The 25,167-nt window shown below is 40.4% G+C and overlaps 1 protein-coding gene across 1 annotated transcript in view; it reads left to right on the forward strand.

Moving 5' to 3' along the window:
• Slc9a6 (solute carrier family 9 member A6) overlaps nt 1-23,757 on the forward strand; it is a 55,337-nt gene extending 31,580 nt beyond the window's left edge. The window contains exons 11-17 of the mRNA XM_051179105.1: nt 5,520-5,631; nt 7,950-8,103; nt 12,709-12,798; nt 13,878-13,908; nt 17,200-17,279; nt 20,088-20,193; nt 23,414-23,757. Coding sequence (XP_051035062.1) covers nt 5,520-5,631; nt 7,950-8,103; nt 12,709-12,798; nt 13,878-13,908; nt 17,200-17,279; nt 20,088-20,193; nt 23,414-23,686 — 846 coding nt within the window. The 3' untranslated portion in view covers nt 23,687-23,757. The remainder of the gene's footprint in view (nt 1-5,519; nt 5,632-7,949; nt 8,104-12,708; nt 12,799-13,877; nt 13,909-17,199; nt 17,280-20,087; nt 20,194-23,413) is intronic.
• Nucleotides 23,758-25,167: the final 1,410 nt, after the last annotated feature.

Raw genomic sequence — 25,167 nt, forward strand, 5'->3', positions numbered from 1 at the left:
TTCAGCATCACTTCTGTAATATTCTGCTGGCCCTATAGACCAGTGTGAGTGGGGATATATATCAGGAGACAGAGGTCGTTAGGGACCATCTTGGATGCTGGCTCCCACAGATGAGAGTTTGGGGAGAGGTAGAGAGAAAGTTTATGAAGTAGTCATGGAAAGTTAGGAGAGAGTTGACCAAATAATTGCAGTACAGTTGCTGATCATTACTGTGGGCCCATTTGACTTTGAGGAATAGGAACTTGTAAGATACCAATCTTCTATGCCATGTGACTCTGACCAGGAAGACTTAGTGGTAAGCACAGGGTGGGGGGGAAAAGGAAACGTTGGGTCCATTGAGGTTTGTGGCTTTGTTGAGTGAGTATGATGGAAACAGAAAAGAACAAAGCAGATGTAGGCTATGGGAAGAGTGTCTCCGCCACATGGAGAAGATGTGAAAGAAGGAAAGAAGGGGACTGACCATCAGAGACAAGACTAGAGTGGTCTTCAGACTGAAGAGCTCAGGGACCTGGAACTCTCACAGCAGGAGAGTTGAAATGTGGAAGGGAAGATTGCAGTCCGGGAAATAAATGCTTAAATGAGTGGTTTTCAAAAGAAGCCCTAAAACCACTTAAGAATCCAGATTCTGACACAGAGAGCAGTACATTTTAAAAACCTGAAAGCACACAAGGTCTATGTTTGAAAGTGATGTTTTGTTGAACTGCTATTCTGTAGTCTTACAGCAAAACAGCAAAGTCCTGTCAATAAGAGGAGAACCTTAGTTGGAAGACAAGTTGTTGAGTTCAGTTGCTTCAGAGCTTATCACTATTTGATTTTTTTTTTTTTTTTGGTAGCCTGGGTTGCATTTCGTTTCATGTGACAATGACTCAAATTAACCCAGGTTTAAATAAGTTAAACGAGACAGAAGTTTCTTATGTAAAAGTCTGAGCTTGTGTGACTGTGGAATTGTTATGAATTTGGGCAGCCTTGGTGCTACTCTCCATAGGGAGTTGCCTGCATTCTTGTGGTTCATGGTATCTGACCCTTGTACCTCCTAATTATTTTTAAGGGCACTACCTAGAAGTGTACATACTACTTGTACATAACAATGTCTGCAACACCTACCTGCAAGGGAAACTAGGAATCATATTCTTTATCTGGGTGACTGTGTACTCAAAATTGGGGCTGAAAGGGAGGAGGGTCTTGTGATTGGAAGAAAAGACTAGGTATGGATTTGTGACAACTAGCAACTGTTGTCACATGGCCTCCAATGCCTTTTTGCTGCTGTTACATTTTCTTATTTTAAATGGAATTATTTTCGAAGAACTTTTACATTTTAGTGTATTTTACCTTTATGAAAAGAATAATGATGGTGGCACTGATAGGTGTCCTATACCTCACAGCCCAGTTCTCTGTTAGCACCTCACATCAGCATTTGTCACAGGAATGAGGATGTAGTGACACATGAAGTCAGCTTCATGCTCACCCTGAGTCGTGAATTAATTTTAATGAGTCCTGAAAGATTTGAGAATGCTGACCAGGTGTTTTGTAGAGTGCTCTTTGGTTGGAATTTGTCTCGTGTCATCCCCAAGATCACAATGCGATGCATGTATTCTTAGGAGGAATAGTAGGGAAATATCATGTTGAAAGCATTAACATGTGATGATGTTACTTTTAGTCACATGGCTACAGAGTTTCCCCACTGCAAGGAGGCTCATTTTGTTTATAGCTTGTCCTGATTAGAAAAGAAGCCACCCCTTGCAGCCCTCATTTAAGGAATGTGTATTGAGGGTTCATCTCCACAAGGACTAATTTTTTATAAATTGTTTGTAACCCTTTACATAGGAGATTTGTCTGTTCTCCCTCACATGATGTTTTGTTCTTTTGTTTGTTTCTAGCATTATTTATTTGAATGCTACTTATTCATTATTTTATATATTGGATTATTTACAACATTTTTACAAGTTTTGTTCTTTAAACTGTCCCAGCTGTAGCCATCAGGGGCTTGTACTGTAGACACCCACTTCTGTTTGACATACCTTGTTATCATGGTTTGGGGATTTGGTGTTTTGTATTTTAACACTTCCATACTTTCTAGAACTATAAGATTCTTCTGCTCATATTGTGCACTTTATATCCAAGAACTGTCCATCTCTCCAAGGAGCTCTGGTTCCTTTTTATTGGGAAAGATGGTATTGGTAACCTAGATCTGGGCTTTGGGTGTGCATAGACCAGTGTTTCTCAACCTGTGGGTCATGACCCATTTGTGGGTCAAACAGTCCATTCAGAGGGGTTGCCTAAGACCATCAGAAAACATACATATGCACATTATAATTTATAACAGTAGCAATGAAAATAACTTTATGGTTGGGGGTCACCACCACATAAGAAATTATATTAAAGGGTTGTAGCATTAGGAAGGTTCAGAACTACTTATGTAGACCCTGTCAATGTACAAAGGTTGGTTCTATTCATGGATATAGCAACTCAAGTACATACACATATATCCAGAAATATTTTTGTTTCTGATCATCAGCATCTCCTGGCATGAGTTTGTACTGATATCTCCAACTGTAACCTATCAGCACTAACAGTAAACTGTCTTCTCTCGTTGGTTTGTACATTTGCATTCCTGTCATAAAGAACTTACTCCCAGCATCTTCCATTCAATTATTTAGTTGTTCAGTTGCAGTATATGCATGTAGATCCTCATGTGCTGCTTAACGGTGGCGATACAATTGTTGAAATGTGTCATCAGGCAGTTTTGTCATTGCATGTGTCATAGAATATGATATAAGAATATGATAGAAGCTTGTTGATGCAGTTAGGACAGTTGATAAACATGAGGTATATGAGGGTGTTGCTACTTCACAGCATGCTATTTCACAGCAATCATTTTACAAATGCATTGGGGTATGTGCGGTTGTCTGTGAACAGCTTTTAAGACTCAGTTCTCTCCTTCCACTCTTTGGGTCCCAGGAATTGACTTAAGGTTGTCAGGCTTTGCAGCAAACACCTTAACTCACTGAACTATCTCCCTGGCCCAAAGTCTTCATTTTGTAAGTAGAACGAATACACTAAAATAATGACAGAATGTATAATATAGTAAATACATAAAACCAGTAACAATCACTTATTACCAGCTATTGTGTACTACATATAATTTTGTGTGCTGTTCTTGTGTATGAGGGGTAACATAGTAGGTTTATTTGGGCCAGCATCAGCATAGACGTATGAATATTGTTAAGAAGTCATTAGGCAGCTCTCACAGCCATTGCAGTACATTAAGCTCCATAGAGACAGCGCCAGAGCAAGCGTGAGCCAGACAGGCACTGGGTGACTCTGTGCCTTTTGGATGAAAATCAACTGAACATGGACAAAGGAGATCCTAAGAAGCAAAGAGGAAAAATGACCTCATTCTTTGTGCAAACTTGCCGGGAGGAACATAAGAAGAAGCAACTGCATGCTTTAAGAGTCAACTTCTCAGAGTTCCCCAAGAAATGCTCAGAAAGGTGGAAGCCCGTATCTGCTAAAGAAATGGGGAAATTGAAGACATGGCAAAGGCAGACAAGGCTCCTAATGAGAGAGAAATGAAAACCTACATCACCCCAAAGGGGAGACCAAAAAGAAGTTCAAGGACTCCTTCTGGCTTTATTCTGTTCTGAGTATCGCCCCCAAATCAAAGGAGAACAACCTGGTGATGCTGCAAAGAAGCTGGGAGAGATGTGGAACAACACTACCTCAGAAGACAAGCAGCCCTATGAAAAGAAGGCTGCCAAGCTGAAGGAGAAGTATAGAAAGGATATTGCTGCTTACAGAGCTAAAGGGAAACCTGATGCAGCGAAAAATGGGGTGGTCAAGGCAGAAAGGAGCAAGAAAAAGAAGATGAGGAGGAGGATGAAGAGGACAAGGAAGAGGAGGAAGATGTGGATGAAAAAGAAGATGTTGGTGATGAATAAGTTGTTTTAGCACAGTTTTTTTTTTGTCTATAAAACATTTAATCCCCCATGTACACAACTCACTCCTTTTAAAGGAAAAAAAAATAGTGAGATGTAAGGCTGTATAAGATTTGTTTTTAAACTGTACAGTGTCTTTTTCTGTATAGTTAACACACTACTGAATGTGTCTTTAGATAGCTCTGTTCTGGTGATAACTTCAATAGCCACTAACCTTGCCTGGTACAGTCTGGGGGTTGTAAATTGGGATGGAAATTTAAAACAGGTTCTTGTTGGTGCATAGCACAAATTAGTAATTTATGGGTATGGTAGTTTTTTTGTTTTGTTTTGGGTTTTTTTTTTTAATCTTGAGTTGTCTCTGATGCAGCTTATATGAAGATAATTGTTTGGTTAACTGAATACCACTCTGTAATTGCAAAAAAAAAAAAAAGTAAATACAATTTTTATTAAAAAGTGTGTCATTAGGCAATAAGAATCTTTTTAGCTCCATTGTAATTACATGGGATCACCATTCTGTAAGCACTCTTGGCCTGAAATGTTATGTGGTACATGGGTATATGATAGTGATAGTGTTGTTAACTAGTACTTACCTGGAAAATAACTCCATCAAAAGCATCTCTCTCTCTCTCTCTCTCTCTCTCTCTCTCTCTCTCTCTCTCTCTCTCTCTCTCTCTCTCTCCCCTCTGGTGTTTTTTTGGCTCATTGGTTTCTTTTGCATGAGGTCTTATGTAGTCCAGGCTAACCTCAAACTTGCTATTCATCCAAGGCTAACTTTGAACTCCTGCCCTCCTGCTTCTACCACTTAGGCCCAGGTAATGAGTATATAATCCTTACATGCAGCCTTTTCCTTGTTGCCTTAGCAATTGCAGTGTCTTTAAAAGGTATTTACATCAGCAGTGTTTCAAACTTGTTGCTTTGCTTTAGTATTACATTTCCCTTTCTATTCCTTTCAGGAAATGTGGTGGAGATGGTGTCATGAACCCTGCAGTAAAAAATGCAATTATAAAGCACAGGTTTCTGTAGATAATGAATGGAGGAAAAGATACCCAAACTGTTTCTTAATTAAGATCCATCTGAACTGACATGAAATCTGACCTTTTTTGCAGGTTGGAAATGCACATTTAGTGAGATCCAGCAGGCTTTGCAGGAATTTCAGTGGCATGAAGTGACTGAGCGGCCCTTTTTTTGTATTCTTAGGAAGGAAGGCGTAGTTTAGCCAGCATAACTCTGCTTCCTCTCAACACTGCAGTGGAAATGAATGTGCCTGTGATGTTAATACTAAAGAAGGTCCTCTTTTATATAACTTTTTCTTCACTTAGTTTATGCTTCTCATGCACTGTTAAGTCTGTTAACAGCTAGCTAGCTGTGCTTATTTCCATTTAAATTCATTTGAATGAAATACAATTAAAATGGCAGTCCCCTAGTTGCAGTGACTGTGTTGCAGCTGCTCTGTAGATATGAACCTTTCTAGCAGACAACACTGTAACAGTGTGGTCAATGGACAGGGCTTGCTCACTACCTTGAATGTATAGCTTAACTTACCAGTAGTAAAAGAAATGCTCCTTAACCTCTTAATGCTTTTAGATTGCTATTTTCTTGGGAAGAGCTGCCAACATTTACCCCTTGTCTCTCTTACTTAATTTGGGCAGAAGAAGTAAGATTGGATCAAATTTTCAACACATGATGATGTTTGCTGGTAAGTTTCAATTTCTTCTCTTGTCTATGCCCAAGATACCAGTCACACCATGTACACCAACTTCTATAGCCTGTGATGGAGATACTGTGTCAGAAACATTGAAACTGAATCCTCAAATGGAAAACTGCTTATCATCTTCCGTTCTCTTTGGTGGGAATTTTTCACACTCTGCTTCCAAATCTTTGGTTTCAAAATATGTCACACAAAGTAAATAAGTTAGAGACTGATGCATTTTTAGGGAAAACCTGCAAGTGGATGTTTATGGCAGTAAACTGCCAAAAACCTATACATACCTTGCTTGTTTTCCTTTATTGAGTTCTGGGGATGGAACCTAGTGCCTCAAGCATGCCAAGTGAATACTCTACCATTAAGATATCTATAGCATATATATATATGCCTCTCCCCCTAAAAAAAAAACCAAACCCTTTTTTGGTTTTTAAGATGGGATCTTATTTATTCAGAATGACTTTGATGTTATTCTGTAGTGCAAGCAAGCTTTGATTGTATTTTTGTGACTCTCCTCCCTCAGCCTCCTGTGTATCTGTGATTACTGACCTTTACCACTGCATTTGTCTGTCTTTCAATGGCCAATTGGGCCAGAGAAGGACCTGATAAAGTTCTGCTGTGGAAAATTACTAAATGAAAAAAAAATAGAATAAACTTTATACACATAGTGGCATGGATGTGTTTCCAAAGTGTTACGTTGAATGAAAGATGCAGTGTCAAAATTTACATGTATGAGTCATTGATATGATAATTCTTACATGGGAAGTTTTATTGGGGGAAGGGAAAGAAGAGAGGGGAGAGATAAAGAGAGACAGGCAAATACCTGCCTGCCTCTTCAGAGGAACAGCATGGAAAAGAGATATGATTTTTGTTTTTAAGTTTCACTTTACATTGCAACCTCAGGTCCCTCTTGCTTCTCTGCAGCCCACCCACCCATCTCCTTCTCTTCATGGGTAAGGCCTTCTATAAGGAGTCAACAGTATGGCCCATTAAGTTGAGGCAGGACTAAGTCACTCTCCCATGCATAAAGGCTGAGCATGGCATCCCACCATAGGGAATGAACTCCCACAAGCTAGTTCATGCACCAGGGATAGATCCTGGTCTCATTACCAGGGGTCACCTCAGATAGTCCAAGCATCACAACTGTCTCCCACATATGGAGAGCCTAGTTTTGTCCCATGGAGTCTCTACAGTTGTCGGTCTAGAGTTCATGAGTTTCCACAAGCTTTGTTCTTGTCAGTCTAGAGTCCATGAGTTTCCACAATCTTTGTTGAGCTGACTCTATAGCTGTCTCCATCATGATCTTGAACTCCCTTGCTCATGTATCCCCTTCTTCCTCTCTCTTCCACTGGGTTCCCAGAGCTTGCCCTGGTGCTTAGCTGTGAATCTCTGTATCTGGTCCCATCATTTAATGGATGAAAGTTCAATGATGATAGTTGAGGTGGTCACTAATCGGATTACAGGAGTAGGCCAGTTTGTGCATTCTCTCCACTAATGGTAGGAGTCTTAGCTGGGGTCATTCTTGTGGATTCTTGGGAAGTTCCATAACACCAAGTTTCTCCTTAACCCCATAGTGGACCTCTCTATTAAGATGTCTCTTTCATTACTTTTCCACTCCATCCCCCCACTTCTACTATCCCATTCCCTCATGTTCTCACCCCATCCCCTTTTATGCCCCCCTTACTCCCAGTTTACCCAGGAGATCTCATCTAATTTCCCTTCCCAGGGCAATCTATGCATCCCTCTTAGGGTCTTCCTTAAAGTTTCTGTAAGGAAAAGGACACTGTCAATAAGACAAAATGGCAGCGTACTGAATGGGAAAAGATCTTCACCAACCCCACAGCTGACAGAGGGCTGATCTCCAAAATATATAAAGAACTCAAAAAAAGTCACAGATGCGGGAGGATTCTGAATTTGAGACCAGCCTGGTCTACAGTAGCAAGAACCTGTCTGAAAAATAAACAAACAGAAGATCAATTAAAGTCAGTATTATACCAGGTGGTGGTGGTGCATGTCTTTAGTCCCAACACTCGGGAGGCAGAGGCAGGAGGATCTCTGTGAGTTCGAGGCCAGACTGGTTTACAGAGTGAGTTACAGGACAAGTTACAAAGCTACAGAGAAACCCCGTCTTAAAAAAAAAAAGAAAGTCACTATTATATACTAACTCTATCAGTCATTCTTTACATATATTAAATATTTATTTTATATTTGTTTATATGCTCTCAAGCTTTGAGGTTATGTTTTATATCTCTGAATTTATAGTGTACATTGATGATGAGTTAGTGAAAAAACACCTCTTCTATTCTCTGTAGGCCTTCGTGGTGCCATGGCATTTGCCTTGGCCATTCGTGATACTGCCACTTACGCACGACAAATGATGTTCAGCACCACACTTCTGATTGTGTTTTTTACTGTGTGGGTATTTGGTGGTGGCACAACTGCCATGTTGTCATGCTTGCATATAAGGTAAGTAGGAACTGGGGACCTCGTTTTCATATTCCATTTTAATTCTGTTACTTTTATTTTTAGTCATGAGAAGATTTTAAGCTTTGTCAAGTCTGTTTACATTTTTTCCTTGTTAAAAAGTGCATAGCATAATATAGGGGAAAAAAAGAGACTGCAAGAAAAAGGAATTAAAAGCATTCCAGACCTTTGCTATGCAGCCAGCAGTAAAGTGCTCTTCTAAACGGGTTTTGAAATGTGATAATAGAAGAAAATCTATTACAGCATGGGCATTTGCCCTGATGCATATCTTCATATTATTTGAATAGATGTCTTGTGTCCTGACTGATTTAACCAAATCCCTATTGTTGTAATTTTATATGTTTTAGGCTATGGGTATTTTCATTTTTATTGGAGGGTTTTGCTGTTACTGTTAACAAATGAATGCTCTGAAGTCAATGTGTCTCCATGCTCTTATTAAATTATTTCTTTAGGATGCATTTCCAGAAGTGTAATTGATTAATCTATAAAATATGCATGTATTTAAGGCTTTTGGTCAGATTACTAAATTCAATCCATCGGGTATGTGTGAGAGTTCAGTTTACCCCAGCTCTAATCAATACTAGATATTATCATTCCTTCTCATCTTTCTGATCAGCACCATTTCTAACCCAACAAACCTACCAAGGCCTAAGTGATGTAGTCATGGTCTTCAGTGTGTACTGCTTAATGTATTCAGTTTGAAAGCTCTCTTGTATCTCGAGTTCTGCATTTGTTTCCATGGATACAGCAGCTTGTGTCTAAAGCCTTTGTAGATTGTAGTTCTATGTTTGGCTGAAATGTCATAGATGTTAAGAGCTACCAAGCTTCCAGGATACATGAGCCTCATTGGAAACACAGTGTTTGATCTAATAATCTGTCGCCTGTTTCTTTCACTTTCTATTGTGCCTTTTAGCATTGCAAAGACAAGCTAGCCCTTAATTATACAGTGAATGTTGTTAATGTCATAATCTCTCTTTACTATTCAAATCTCTTCTAATTTTTATCTCTCTTTACTATTCAAATCTCTTCTAATTTTTGTGATATTTCTGTGTATAGTAGATAATATAGTGCAGCATATGCTTTTACACATCAAGTAATGGTCTTATAATCCTACTTACCATTTGTAAGAGGATTTGACATTTATTAAGCACCTACTATGTGCCAGGCATTTTGTTATGTGTGTTTAACATGTTTATCTAATCATAGTAACTGTTTTTATTAAAAAATAAGGCTTTAAGAGTTGTTAATTGTTCAATATCATACAGATAATCAAATGGGAGACAGAGGAACTTCTAATTTTATTTCCTTCAGACATGGTTCATCAAGAAATGAGTGTGGTAAATTTTGAAAGGAGAAAACTCCCTTTATTTCTCAAAAGCTTGTAGCTGAAGATCCTGTGGGGAAACTAAAACAAAATGTGAGATAGCTTAGAACTAAACTCATCAGTGGAGAAGCAGTTTTGTTCCCCTCATTGTCCTCTACATGGAGCAAATAAAATTCCCATGCTGTAGCCAGGCATTGGTGATGCACACCTTTACTCCAAGCACTCTGGAGGCAGAGGCAGGCAATCTCTGTGAGTTCAAGGCCATCCTGGTCTACAGAGTGAGTTCCAGGACAGCCTCTAAAGCTACATAGAAACCCTGTCTCAAACAACAACAACAAATTCTCATGCTTTACCATCCTTCGCAAAAGAGAGAAGAAAATCCCACCAACTCACATTGAGTTTTGTTTACATCACTGGATTTGAAAGCTCCTTGGCTGGCCCCATCTTGCATATCCCGCCACAGTTGGAGGCAATTAATATATCCATTGCCTTTTAGTTTTAGACTACTTCTTGGTTTCTTGTTTTATTGTAGTGTTTTGGCCTGTTTGTGAACAGAGGTCATATGTTAACTTTTTAAAGTCCCTCCCAGGTATCTCCTCCAACACCTCCCATGTCCTTCCACGATTAGGTGAGGCTATATATTTTTATAGTCCTTACTGGGTAGTTTACTGAATGTGGTTAAGACTAGCATGTCAAATAGTTGGGAAACACATGATCTTAATTTTTATACTTTAATTCACATTGTAGCTTTAATTTTTCTAAACATGTATTGGCTTAAATTGTTACTTATTACACTTAATAGTTATATCAAAAATCTCCCATTTTCTCTATTTTAACTATTAATAAATTCTTAATAATTAACATAAATAGAAAATGTCAATATTTTCGTGGCATTTACTATTCTGTAATTATTATTGGTTTATCTTCTATTGGCATTTAAAGCCTAAAATGCAATTTTGTCTTTCCTACCTATATTCGGGAGTAAAGACAAAGGTTGTATTTTGAGTGCCTCTTCTCTTCCTCTACCTTTTTAGTGGTATAATTTTGAAGTTGCTGATGAGTTGGTGCTGTTGAAGATTTGTGTACACACCAACGTAACCTTTGGATTCTTGATCATTCCTTTTTGATTTTGGGCAAGTCCTTTGACTATTCAGAATCTCGGTTTCTACATCTATAGCATGACACCCATTTCCTAGAGTTGTTGTGAGGACTTGGTATGCTAGTATCTGCAAAGCTGTTTGCACAACATTTCAAGTGTGCCTTTTATGTAGTCACTCAGTTAAGATTTACTGAGCACTAATAGTTTGGTAGACACTCCTTGTTTCAACTTCCACCTCGCTGGTTCTTAGCAGATTATTTTGTCTCTTTGGAGGATAATTGACAATATTTGGAGACATTTTTGACAGTCTTAACTAGAAGAAGGGAGTGCTGTTGCTATGTAGTAAGCAGAGGCCAGCACCCTGTCCTCTAGAGGACACAGAATTGGCTACTGGATTTAAAGAACTTTATCTAGCCCCAAATGTCAGTATTGCTAAAATAAAGTACCCTTATTTAAAGTGGCAATAAAAAGATAGGAAAAGGTCTGTGTTTCCATTTAATGGGAAAAAAATGATAAAACAAACAAACCAACAAAAAATTCCTAGTAATTAAATTAATGAACATGACAGTTTAGATGATGGAAATTAAGATTTTTGGCATGTTGACTGGGAATGTGGTATATATAATATGAAGAAGCCAGGGAAGGTCTCTTGGAAAGGTTATATTTGAGCTCAGTCTGCCTGAGTGGCAAGACCATGCCAGTTCAACGGCGACCAGGAAGAGCAGTCCAGACAGAGCAGTCCAGCAGCAAAGGCCCCAAGGCAGGAGCAGATGTGGACTGTTTGACACAGAGAAAAGCTTACATGATGAGAGTGATCAAATGGTAAGTAGAAAAAAAAAAGGTGGACAAGACCCTAATGGGTCAGGATTAAAAAAAACTACCTGTGATTGGCCAGAAGTAAAGATTTTAGACTTCTGCAGTCATCTGATCAGTGTCAGCCACCCAGATTTGGTGACACAAGAATCCACAGGTGATACAGAATCACATAGTATGGCTGTGTTCCAACAAGACGTTATTTACCATTGGATGTGCATGAGGGCTATAGTTTGTCCCTCTTGATGTAGGGTCTTGTACTATGTAGTGAAGACTTGGGATTTGAAAATACAGTGGAAATCTTGACAGTAGTAAAGCAAGGGAGTGAGTGACGTGATCAAATTTCTAGTGTAAAAAGATCATGTCCTCTGCCTTGGGAACAGTGGATCCCAGTGAATTAATCAGCTTGCACATAATTTGTGACAGTAACATTTGGCACATTTAGCTAGCCCACATGCTTTGCATTTCTTTGTCTCTGAGCATTTGCTTGGCTTGGGATTCTCTTTTATTCTTAGGAGTTGACAAAACCACTCTTCCTCCTCCTCTTCCCCAAATTCTTTTTTCCTGGAGTTGCTGTGTAGCATTGGGTCTGTCTATCACAGCAATTATCCCATTCATCTTTGTGATGCAGTATTGCTAGAAGAGCTACCTACCACTTAGCACTAGTGATGCATCAAGCAATACAGTTTCTCATTTAAGCCTTGCATCAACACTTTGTGGTGATACTAGCCCTATTTTCTGGGGAACAGAATTATAGTCCTTAGGGCCATATAGCTTGATTGAACCCACATAGTTAGAAATTATCGTGCAGTAGTCCTGAATCCATCCTGCCTTAATAGCAAACTCTTTGAATCTGCGGTAGTTGGGTCTGTTTTCCCACTCGTCTGTGAGCTCCTTGAGGACAGGGACCATGTTTAATTCATGTCTATGCCTTGTGCCTAGCACAGTGCCTGGCAAATAATAAGTGCTCTGTAAATGTTTATTACATTGGTTTTGGATAATGTGCCTTTTGAATGTTTAAATGTTCTATCATCTAGACCACTAGATGTCACTTGCGATGCATAAATGTGGTAAGAGTCCAATGTGACTGGGAAGCTATTAAACAGACTCTGGCCATTTTTTAATAGAGAAAATGAGCCTTTGCTTGAGTTTTGAATCTGGTCATGGTCACCTGTTTTCAAATACGTGACCATGACTTCCTTGCCTTTCACATATAGTTTTGTATCATTTTCCTCCTTTGAGTGTTGTCTTTGCAGATGTGTTGCTACAGCTTCTTGTACTGCTGTGTTGTCTGTGCTGTCTGTAGTTGGTAACTGAATCAATAAACATTTGAGCACCTATTGTATGTCAGGTACTATGCTAGACTCTGGGGATACAGAGATGAATTGAGACATGGCCTTTACCCTCAAGGAGCTCACAGTCTTTTTGGGGAAATGGACAGGTAAATAACTATCTTGTACTGTGATGTATGTTTACAATAAAGAACTCCGTGCTACAAAAGCACAAAGGGGAGGTGATTCTGTGTGACCATCTCGTAGAGCAGCTACTTTGTCACTTGACAAATGAATAGAAAACTGAGGGGGCACGAGTTACAACCTGAGGGAATGAGTGGCGTGAGCAAAAAATGCAGTGAGTCTTGGTGCTGACAAGGGTGTGGGGGAGAGGTGTGGGTTAGGGTATTACATGGCACATGGAAGAAAAATGACTGGCAAGTGGGTGGGAAGATAGGTTGGACGAAATGGTGGTCACTGGTGTGTGGAGTTTTGAATGTCCTGCAAAGGACTTTAGATGTGACCCTCTGGGTTATGCGCTGTCCTCAGAAGCTTCTGTGAAAGCAGTGACTGAGAGAGCTCCATGCTATCCAGAGTTAACTCTGAGTGAGACCCTGGCAGCTGGGAGGGGCTTAGTCAACAGAACCTGCCAGTCAGAACAGCAGGGACAGCAAGGAGAGGAGACCTGGCAGGCAGGGCAGGAGAAAGGACAGAGTTGCGAGTTCCGAGACTAGAGGGCAGACTCAGAACTCGCTAATGAAGTTGCTCCCTGGCATGCCCAAAGAAGGAAGCTGCTGTAGGTATACAAGAATTACGAAGAGCCAAAGCTGATGTCCATCAGTTACCCTGCAGTCCCTCTGCAACTGTGGACCCTCTTAGCAATGTTTCCATGAGATCAGTGTTCCAGCTTTGGTTTTGAAATTTTTTAATCATTCTTACTGAGGAATTGGGGCAGAGTTTCTGTCTCTCACTGCTTAGACTAACATTCAGAGAAGACATGATATTGTACTGAAACTGGTAAGTAGGGTTTTAGGAATACAACATTTGCTCTGCTTGCCTTAGACCCAAGGCTGTTGCTGAAGAAAATGGCAGGAGCCAAAAATGGCCACCCCAACCTGTAGAGAAGAGGGAACATTAACCATTCTGGAGCTTCTGTGATGAGAAAAATATTTGTCAGACAATATGTATATGCGAGTAGACCGTCTATTGGCTTCTAAAATCTCATTTGCTCTTTGTGTTTTTCCTGTAGGGTTGGTGTTGACTCAGACCAAGAACATTTGGTAAATATGCACTCATGTTATCCCTGGCATTTCTGTCCAGTGTTCCGTCATTTGGAAATAAAACTGTCTCTCTTAGACTTCATGCCACTCTTTAGATGCTGTTTTGTTTGCCTCAGCTTTTAACTGTCATTTCTGGCTTTTTTCACTGCGCCATGAAAGAGAACCATAGTTTAGGCAGCAAGTGGCTATCAAGGGCGACAGCTTTCCTATCTGTGGCTATCCTGGGGCTTTGCCACCGAGGAGAATATGCTCCTAAGTGCTCCTGGGTGTTGAAGTGACTGCTCTGGCACGGACAGCTGTTTTGCACTCTGGTTGCGCATGAAGGCTTGTCTCTGATGTCAGCCCCACTCCAGCTGCCCTTCCTGAGTAACTTTCACATTGGATGACCAGCAGCTGCCCTTGAGAACTGACTGCCCAGACTCTTCTGAATGTCCAGCTGGCCCCCCTGCATGTTTGAGGGGTCACATTCTCGTAATCCAAGCCCCAGCCTTTTCAACACAGCTCCTCACTTCCTTCCTTCAGTTTCTTAGCTTCTCCTGTATCTCTGGACTTGGGGGCTGAGCACAGCACAACTGTCTTCCCTCGCCAAAATACCTTTCTGGTATTTTCCACCCTCTTTTTTAATGGTTTCTGAGCACCACTGAATGAGTGACCCTCTTATTACCCATTACACAGTAGATGAGAAATCACAAATGAGGTTTTTGAAGATGGAAAGTATCTTTTGAAACCTAATTCCTGTTGTGTTCTAAAAACAAGCCGTGGTATAATTTTTTTTTTCTGAAGAGTATGCTTTAAAAGAACATTTACTCGATTCATCCCCAAGTGCTAATTTTGAGTGATGACTGTGTGCGTGTATGCATGTGATATAGTAAGTACGCGCCCATTTTGTGGTCAGAATCTTAAAGTAGAATTCCCTGGACAAACCAGATTATAGACTTTTTCATCCTGCCAAGCTTCTGGAATAGGTTCAAAGGGTGTTAATGCCTCTGTAGTAATAACACATCACATTTACACAGCTCCTGGGTCATGTATGTTTCCATCAGCCCTGTTACCTCTGTCACCACGGAGAAATAAGAGCCAGATAGGTGACTATCAGTGTGGCAAACAGAAATAAATATATTTCCATTGCTTTCAGAACCCTATGGACAGACATTAGCACGATGGCCCAGTGGGTGAAGGCACTTGCTGGAAAAACCTGACAGCTTGAGTCTGATCCCTGGAACCCTTGTTCTCAAACCTCCACATGTATGCTGTGCCATGTGTGCCCTTACGCATGGACACATGTGTGCGGGAACACACACACACACACACACACACACACACACACAGTGATGAGAATAAATGAAACCCCATGGATATCTCAACTGCATTGTTTTCTTGGTAATGCTTATGTCCATTAGGAAGCCCCAGGAACATTCTGGTCGTTATGGAGCTTAGTTATATGGTAAGGTCTGTACATGATTTGCTTTATAAGAAGTGAAGGCAGGGCCAATGATCTGGCAAGTCTGATGTCCTGAGTTCAATCCCTGGAACTCATGCTGAAGGACAATAACCCTAACATACCCAATAAATAATAATAATAGTAATAATAATAATAATATAATAGTAGTAGTAATAACAATAAAATTAAAAAGAAGTGAAAGCAAAAATTTGAAAACAAGACAGTTTCATGGGATAGAAGTACAGCTCACTGGTAGAATGTGTGATTAGTCTGCACAAGGTCCTAGGTTCCATCCCCAGCACCAATATTTTGGTGTGTGTGTGGGGGGGTGTTGAGACCAGGTTTCTCTGTGTAGCCCTGGCTGTCCTAGGACTCACTCTGTAGACCAGGCTGACCTCAAAGTCGCAGAGATCCACCTGCTTCTATCTCCTGAGTGCTGGGTGTCACCACCACTGCCAGCTCCAAAGCAGCAAAAATTAAACAAGAAACTAAAAGTGAAAACATGAGAAACTTAATAATGTAGAAGAAAGTCCAGAAGTTCTGTTGTGCTTGTGAGCACATACAATGTTCTCAGATATTTTTATTGTTTTTATGTATGTGTTGATACATGTTGAGGGGAAAGTAAGCTATTTGGGCAGGGAAGAGACAAAACCCAAACTCTAAACTCTGCCCTTAGAATATCACAGAAACATGGAATATTAGTTCTGGAAAGGGCCTTGGGGGAATCTGTATTGGTTGCGTTTTACACATGAAGAAATTCAGGCCCAGAGAAGGATGGAGGTTTGCCACAACTAGTTAATGTCAGTGAGCCAGGGCTGGAGCTACCAAGCATAACTGTCTGACTACTGACCATGCCATATTACAAATATGGACATTTTGTAAGTTATTTTAGAAGCTGCCTGCTTGCATTTCTTTGGCCAGTGAGTTCTACCATAGCATTTCCTTGTTTTCATTTTGCCACTGTGTTCTGAACATAATAGCAACTTTGAAAATGCCAGTTATTTTTGAGATCCATGACACATCTCTCCAAATATAGTGTGAGATGGTTTCTTCTGTAGGTGTCACTACACAGGCAGTATAAATCTTTCAGATTGAGGAGGTGAATTACTCCATAGTGGCTTTGCTTTAATCTCTGTGTGTATGCGTGTGCCACAGTACATGTGATCAGAGTGTAGCCTTGGGTACAGTAGAATAGGATGTCAGTTGCTGTGTACACCAGGCTTGCTAGTCTATGAGCTTCCAGTGTACACCAGGCTTGCTAGTCTATGAGCTTCCAGAGAGTCTCTTATCTCTACTTCCTCTCTCACTCTGTTAGCCTTAGGGTTACAGAGAAGTGTTGCTATGCCTGACTTCATGTGGGCTCTGAGGATCTGAACTCGGGTCTTCATGCTTGCTTGACAAATACTTTTCTCACAGACATATCTCTTTAGGGCTTACATTGACTTTTTAAATAATATTTTTGAAATTATATATATATATATATATATATATATGTATATATATATATATATATATCGTTTCCCTACTTAATTTTCCTTCTTCCCATCTCTCCCATATACCCCACCTTGCTCTCCCTCAAATTCATGTCCTCCTTTTCTTTAATTAACCCTACACTGACTTGGAAGTGGCAATAGAATCATGAACTACTAAGCTGCCTGTGGCACGGCGATGCTTAGGAAAACATTTCCGTTTTCTACACCAAAGCGTCAGCATACAAGGCACTGAATGTCTAATGTTCCCCGCATGGGACACTACCCTTTGTGAAGTTCTGTCTCTGCTTCTACAAAGGAACGACTCCGGATGTGCCTGTTTGCATCTTTGGCATTGACTTGTGTATCATCTGTCCGCAGGGTGTCCCTGAAAATGAAAGGAGAAGTACCAAAGCAGAGAGCGCCTGGCTCTTCCGGATGTGGTACAACTTCGACCATAAGTATCCTTAATGGTAACACACGTTAATGCAGCATGGATAAGTGCAGTTTAATGAAAGCAACTGCACGTGTGCATGTGTGCACACGGGAGTGTGTCTGTGTGTTGGGGGAATTCTGGGGATGAACCCAGCAATTTGCACCTGTACTTTACCACTGAAATACAGCTGCAGCCCCAGAACAGCTGGTTTGCCTCCCAGAAGCAGAATATAAAACCCGCCTCTCCATAAGTATAATGGAGAAGGTCATTCTCACCGGTGAATTCCTTTGCAAACCCAGGAAACCCGTAGGTACTGCTCACTGTAATAACTGGCTGTATGGAGGAAATCCAGAGCCTAAATGACGTGGCTAAGTTTTTAGGTATAGATTCATTTGTTGAGGAAACTTTAGTATTTGATGTCATTGAGTTAAGTTAGAGAATTCCGTGAAGGGTGTTCCTTGCTTGTCGGGCGTACTTATTTGGGAAAGCATGAGACTGAAATGAAACGCAGTGTTCTTGACAGCACACTTCTTTAGAAGCCGTCTTTCCCTCCTGGGGTAAGGGAAGAGTGTATCTTTTCTTCCTCGGCCTTTTTATTGACCAAATACTTCCTATTCATGACTTTGTGATAAAAAACCTTGTATGTTTTAAAAAAATACCCATGCCCTGATTAGAAGCCACTGCTTACTAAGCTCTGTTTACTAGGTTTTCACTTCCATTTCTTGCAAGTACTTTAAATTACCGTGTGTATCCAAAAATTCAAGCATATCTGTGGCATTAAGGCTCCCATTAGGGAGTGAGAGCCTGGGTTTTTTAAATTGTTTAAAGATTATGTCATTACTTTTGGCTCCATTACCAGCATCTTGGATGTATGCCATTCCCGTATCACTTGGGACTTTTTCATTCCTCTTATTTAACATTTTTTTTTTAGTATTCTAGAATAAAATGTACATTTTCTACATTCACAAAATAATTTAAATGATTCAAGTTTAGAAAAAGAGTTTGGTTTCCTGTTTAATCTTGTAGAAGTAAACACCCAAAACTAAATTCAAGTCATTTTAATGCCCAGAGCCCTGGTAGAATTAATTATTCATCAGTCTAGATTTCAGTTCCTTTAGTTAGCCAGATTGTCACAGTAGAGTTATAATTTAAATATGATACATGTGAATCTTAAGAACAGTTTAATGAATTTTGACCCTGTATCCCTGTGTACCTTCTATCTGTATAAATGTTGGTGTATTTACAGCACAGTAGTAGGTGTCCTGTGTTCTTCTTAGTCAGTAGCACCTTCCCTAAGATAATACACAGAGCAGAAAGTGTGATTCGCAGTGCCACCAGCATGGATTTAAATAGATCATGTTTATTCTTTTTGTGTCTTTGTTCCTTCACTGACATCTGTGTAATTTATCCAGAAAGCTATGCATAACCATAATTCAGTGAACTGGGGTTCAGATCTAAGGCATTGAGCATATTAGAGAAGCATTTTGCCTCCTCTGTCCTTGTTGTTGACAAAGCCTCCCTAGTTATCCCAGGCTAGCCATAAACTTGGGATCCCTGTGTCTGCCGACTTAGTGCTGGACATCACAGGCACTTTCCCCCATGTCCAGCCTTTTCTTTATTTCTCTAGTAAGCACAGAACTCTTTAGATTTTTCTTTTGGCAGATTGTTGGGTAATTTGGTATAACAAATCCCTATTCCATTCTACTAAACAGAGCCTTGGTAATGTTTATAAAAACATTCTGAGAATTTATCATTTCTGTTTTTAGTGGCTTCCTGTAGACAGTGTATGTTTATAGAGAGCTTTAATCTTTACATAGAATTTATTAACATAGGCATGGGTGAATGTTGTCTTTTAAAGATTTATTTATATATGTATTGTGTGTGTGTAGGTATGTTAGGAGAAGGAATGTGCTATGGAGATCAGAGGACAAACTGCAGGAGTTGGGTCTCTGCTACCATGAGGACCCTAGGGTGTGACTCAGTTTGTCAGAGTTGTTGGCAAGTGCCTTCACCCTCTAAGCCATCTTGCTAGCCTCAAAATTTTGTCTTTAAAATTGTTTTAAGGTAAGCTTGCCAAAAAAACTATGAGTCATAAACTCCTATGTCACCGTTCCTCATTTCATCAGGTTTGGAGTTTATGATTCATAGTTTGTTGCTGTTTTGATTTGTAAGTCTTGAAATTTCGTTTTTCTTTCCTCTTCCACTTCCTTTGAGCTTTGCAGGAAGTGAAGCAGCATGATACAGAAATTCAGCTGAGCATTCAGGATCCATGAGAATCCATAATAAGTGATCAAAGCCATTTTTATTAGTATATGCCACTGCAATACTTATTCTTCCCTCTGAACACCATCTTTCTTTGCTTTCTCTTTTCTTCAGTACCAAACTCGGGATAAGCTTATGTTCCTTCAATTCCTAAAAGCAGAAAAGCAATGGAATGTCATACTCACAAGGAAAAGTTAGCAGATATGTCCCCCTTTCCTTAGTTGGGTGACATTAGGTGGACCATTGACTTCTCTGTGTGTCAGTCTCCCTGTCTGTGAAATCAAGATAATGAAAAAGTCTCCCTTTGCCGTCTCACTGCGGCAATATGGCAGTGAGATGGACCTGCATATGTAAAGCCCTTTGCCAGCCCCTGAAGAGGTCAGCATGCTGTGGCATTGATTATCTTAAATTGTATTATTTAGGGCTGAGACATAGCTTAGGAGCAAGTAGAGCACTTGCATAGCACGTGTACGGCTCTGGGTTTGCTCTCCAGCACCACTGAAACAAGTTCATTGTTGTCTTCAATATGTAAAGAGATGAGTACCTCCCTTCCTTAACCATGCCTGCACAGCTATCTGAAGCCTCTGCTGACCCACAGTGGGCCTCCTCTTACTACCACACTCCCAGCCTGCTGTGGGCCCATTGCCAGGTGCCTCACCAGCCCCCAGGCATATGAAGTAAGTGGCTGATTTACTTATTGATGATGTCTTGAGGCAGGTTCTTGCTGCATGTCTAGGCTGGTCTCAAATTGGGATTACAGGCATGTACTACCTTGCTCCAAAGCAAGTGGCTTTTATGCACTACTTGAATTCTTTTTTGTTGTTGTTGTTTTGTTTTTCGAGACAGGGTTTCTCTGTGTTGCTTTGGAACCTGTCCTGGAACTCGCTCTGTAGACCAGGCTGGCCTCAAACTCACAGAGATCTACCTTACTCTGCCCTTGTCCCAAGTGCTGGGATTAAAGGCATGAGCCACCACCATCCAACTGCATTAACTGAATTCTTTAGCAAGTTCATTGTAGTTATTCTATGGGTTAGACTTCTGGTTTCATTTTATTTTGGTTTAAATTTCTTGGTCTTTGAGGTATATAATCTATGAGAGGGAATTTAAGCACATTTTATTCAAGTAGAAAGTACACTGAAATGTGTAAATAGGGCTAACACCCTCTGAAAATAGACTGATTCCTTATCTTACAGAAGATGATTTTAGTAGGTCATTCTATTTCCATGCCAGCTTTAATTTATTTGCAGTATGTAGCCTGACTTTAGCAGAGCGTGTGTATGTTTTCATGTCTTCATTAGGTTCATCATAGTTCACTTGAGAGGATTCTCAAACAATTTTTCTCAGATTTCGTTACATTTATTTAAACTAAAAAAATGTGATATTATGGAGCTTTTCCTCCAACAGAAAGGAAATTATAATGAATGCCATATCACACTGTGATATGTGTTTTGATATCTGTTAAATACAAAATGGTCTGTGATTTAACATCGATAACTTTGGGGTTTTAGCAGAGTGCATCTCTGTCTGGTCCATGGAGCTGGAGGGTATAGACATAGCTAGGCAGAATCGAGATTCCTTATATTCCCTTATCTACTCACATGATTGTGATGTTAGTAGATATTAAACCAAGAAGAAAGTGAACGCTGTGCTAACGAGCCTTAATTCTACATTGTAAACAGCGGTAGTGAATGGTCTTCCCTATTGCATTGCCCACAAGGTTTGGTTGCTTTGATGTAGCATTTGTTAGTGGGGAGCTGAAGTGAAGCAGAGTAGACACGGAGCTTTCAGTTGATTGTGTCCTCCTTTGCAGTTTGGTAGAGCAGATTCCACAGGGGTTGAGGGGTAGTAGGAAGTGTGAGGGTGGCACCTTGGCCAGCTTTGTTTTGAGCCACATTGTACAGATTGTGCTAGTAGTGTGGGGAGAATGCTCCATGCTGCTTGTCTCCCTCCCAGGTTCTGCACATAAGCACTGGTTTTTTCCATTGTGCCACATGACTCTACGTAGTAGTGTTGTTGGTTCAGGCAGAGGTTTGGCTGTCAGACTCAAAAGCTTATATCACCCACATCCAAAAGGTCCACAACTTGTGTGTGTGTGTGTGTGTGTGTGTGTGTGTGTATGTGTGTTGGTGCCCTAGGTGTGATGGCATACATCCATGATCCCATGGCTTGAGTAGAGGCAGTTAGGATCAGAGTCCAAGCTCATCCCCAGATACATAGCAAATTATCAGTTAGCCTGGGCTAAATTGAGGCTCCGTCTCAAACAACAATAACAAACAAACAGGCAAACAAACAAAACCTGCCACTAACAACCATTAAAAACCCACAAAGAAAAATGAAACAACTATGTATCCTGTGGTATACACCAATACTACACATGGCTGTGCAAGTTCCTGGGGCTGCTGTGACATACTGAGTGGCTTTACAACAGAAAAATGTTTTACAGTTCTGAAGCTAGAAGTCTGAGCTTCAGATAGAGGCAGCATTTCTTCCCTCCAGGCCTCTTAGTTTCTCGTGCTTTGCTGTCAATCTTCGGCATTCCTTGATGCTTAGATGCTTAACCCTAGTCTCTGCCTTCATCACCACTTGGTGTCATTTCTTTGTGAGTGTGTTCCTGTGCTGTTTATGCTATTACAAACAGCAGTTACAGTGATTGCCTGTGCTTTTAGTATACTTTTACATATAAATTTGTTTAAGGATATAAATTACAAGTATGTAGACTCAATTTTAAAGGGATATGACTAGATCAAAAGGAATGTGCCTTTTACATTTTTTTCCAGACCTCAAACTTAAAGAAAACATTAATTAGAAAGTGCTAAAGAGCCCCCACAGACCTGCAAAGGAGCCACAAAACTTTGTTTTAACCAAATGACAGACACTAGTTAGGTTTGTTGTTACTGGTTAAATATTAGACAGGAAGTGATGTCAGCTGATTGGTGGCTATGGACTTGTTTTTTCAATTGGCCTTTTTTTAAAATTTTAATCTCCAAGCATTTAAGGAAATTTCTAGCAATGGTAAGTTTCTGATACCAGAAACGCAAACACAAACATAAAATTCACCAGCAACTCCATCACGGAGTATTTATGTTGAATGACATTCCAGACATTTATATATGTGAATACATGTTTGACAATTGGAAGTACATATTTTTGACACCCCCCCCCCGCATCTTATAGAAGTGTATTAGTTACACTGTTTGGGAAACATTTTCCATTAGAACAAAAGCTTCTGACCCTAGAAAAGAACTGCGTGGTGAGAGTGTCCATGTGTCTCTATATACCATAATGTGTTGTGCGGTTGGAGTAAGAAGCACTTAGTCTTGTCTTGTAACCGCATTTGTCTTTTCTCCTGCTCCCTGGTCCCAGACTTGAGGACGGTCTGATAATGTGCAAGAGCGAGCGCTACTTGCAAACAAAGGGCCGAGGACCCCCCCCCCCCGACGCTGGGGGAGCATACAGGATGGACACCCAATCTAGAGCATAAAAATCAAAGAAGACTGTCAGGAGAAAGTCATGAGCAGGGACTAGTGACTTGAAAGGGTTAGAAGGGCAGCATGCCCGATGGCTGGGAGGTAAGGAAAAGACTGGAGAGTGGGATAGTTGTCAATGCTTCAGTCCACCCTGCACAGCAAGAGGCTGCTGGAGGGGGAGAGGCAGCTGGTTATGGGAGAGGATGCTGAAAGGAACAAGTCACATTGTCCTTTAAGTCAAGGTTAGGATTTAAGATTTTATCCCGAGTCTGATGGGCTACCACAGAGGCCTTGTAAAGAGGGTCCTCAGATTATCTTCTGTTGGAATCACTTCCGATTCTCTAAAGAGCTGGGCTCACCTTCCCACCTTGCCTGGCTTTGATTCTTGCATTGCTCAACTACTCTTAAACCTTATATTGTTTCCATTTAGAACCAGGAGCAATTGAAAGATGATGACTCCGATCTTATTCTCAATGATGGTGATATCAGTTTGACATATGGGGATTCTACTGTGAACACTGACTCCGCAACAGCCAGTGCCCCAAGGAGATTTATGGGCAACAATTCTGAAGATGCCTTGGATCGGGAGCTTACATTTGGGGATCACGAACTAGTCATTCGTGGAACACGCCTGGTCCTTCCAATGGATGATTCTGAACCTGCATTAAATTCACTAGATGATACAAGACACAGTCCAGCCTAAGCTTTGTAATGCTACTTAGTAGTTTGTAAACTTTGCACACGTGATTGTGAAGAAATGTGTACTACCTACAAGTCCTAGTGCATGTCTCTGAATGTGTAAGCTATATAAATGATATTTATATGGCATAGGAAGAATATAAATACCCTGTACAAGGCAGGTTGTGAACAATCTGTTCTCTTAAGTTTTGCTGGCTGCACTACACTGGCCGGATCTCTTGGAAAGTTCCTTTCACAGTAATGTTGTGTGTTCTGTTAGTTTTATGTTTCAGTTAAAGTATAAAAAGTGACAGATTGACCCTTTCTTATATATATCTGACACTTAACCAGAGTACTAAGTTCTTGTGATGTGAATTCATTTGTGTTTGGCAGGGACAGGGGAGGGAAGCGGGAGGGAAGGGGGAGGGGAGGGAAGAGGGAAGCTGGAGCTGTTATTCCCTTGGCAACCTACGGAGGAGAGGTTCCTTTGTTGGAAAACTTTTGTTGATTGCTGCTGCCTTTGTCATGATTTTTTTCTTTCCCTTTTCTCTGGTGGCCCTTTGTGGTGCAAGGAGCTGATGGCATTTTGATCTCACCCCATTCAGGTTGGGGACTGAAGTGTGGGGGCTGTTTTCCCCCCATTGATGTGAGAGAACAGATTTCTTGACTACAGTACATTGATGCTCTGAGAAAGAAGGCTACAAATGACCTCCAAGACCTTATTTCTTTTCTTTCACACCAAAACCATAGGAATTGCATCCAGCTGGCTTAGCCAAAGTGTAGGTGTATATAGTTCCTGGCACTTGTTACAGATTTGGGGTACTGGAACAAGTGGACAATGGGACATAGGATGGTGGTGTTGGAGGTCTCTCTTCCCACATATGTAAATATTCGATGCCAGTAGATTGAAATAGGAAATGTCATTGCTGCTGCTTCATTTTTGATTATGTTCTTTGTGTGTATAGTAAGCCTTGTCATCAGAAGTTTTTATATCAATTTAAATCGCTGCTCTTCAGCAGCCAAACAGGAGCAAAATGTAAAATTTTTGAACTTAGGATGTTTAATGGTCACTTGTTAGTCAATAGTTGATGTTAAACAGTTAATTTATGAACCCACGTTTGTTCTATACGACACCAAAGACAGCTGTAAGAGAAACAAAATGCTCTGCCGAGTCTTTGAAAGGGTTCTTCTTTATGTAAAGTGGGTGTAATTGTCTTCATTGTTGTTACTTTTTAATATTAGACACCTAAGCCGCCATGTGTTATTTTTGATAGTTTTTGAGGAAGAGCACAGAACAATTTTTCATTTCATATTCATGGTATGAAAGTGATTTATATTTTGTAATGCTGAAAATACCTAAAGGTACATTGATTACTTGGAAGTGGGATATTTTTTGATGCTGATTTTTAACCTGTTCGAGATTCAGGAGAAAAAACAAATACAAACTTTGTGGATGACCTCCCCACCCCACCCCACCCCCGGACTGAGTAGCATTGCCTTAAATCT

Source organism: Phodopus roborovskii, unplaced genomic scaffold, assembly GCF_943737965.1.
Source record: "Phodopus roborovskii unplaced genomic scaffold, PHOROB, whole genome shotgun sequence".
NCBI lineage: Eukaryota > Metazoa > Chordata > Mammalia > Rodentia > Cricetidae > Phodopus > Phodopus roborovskii.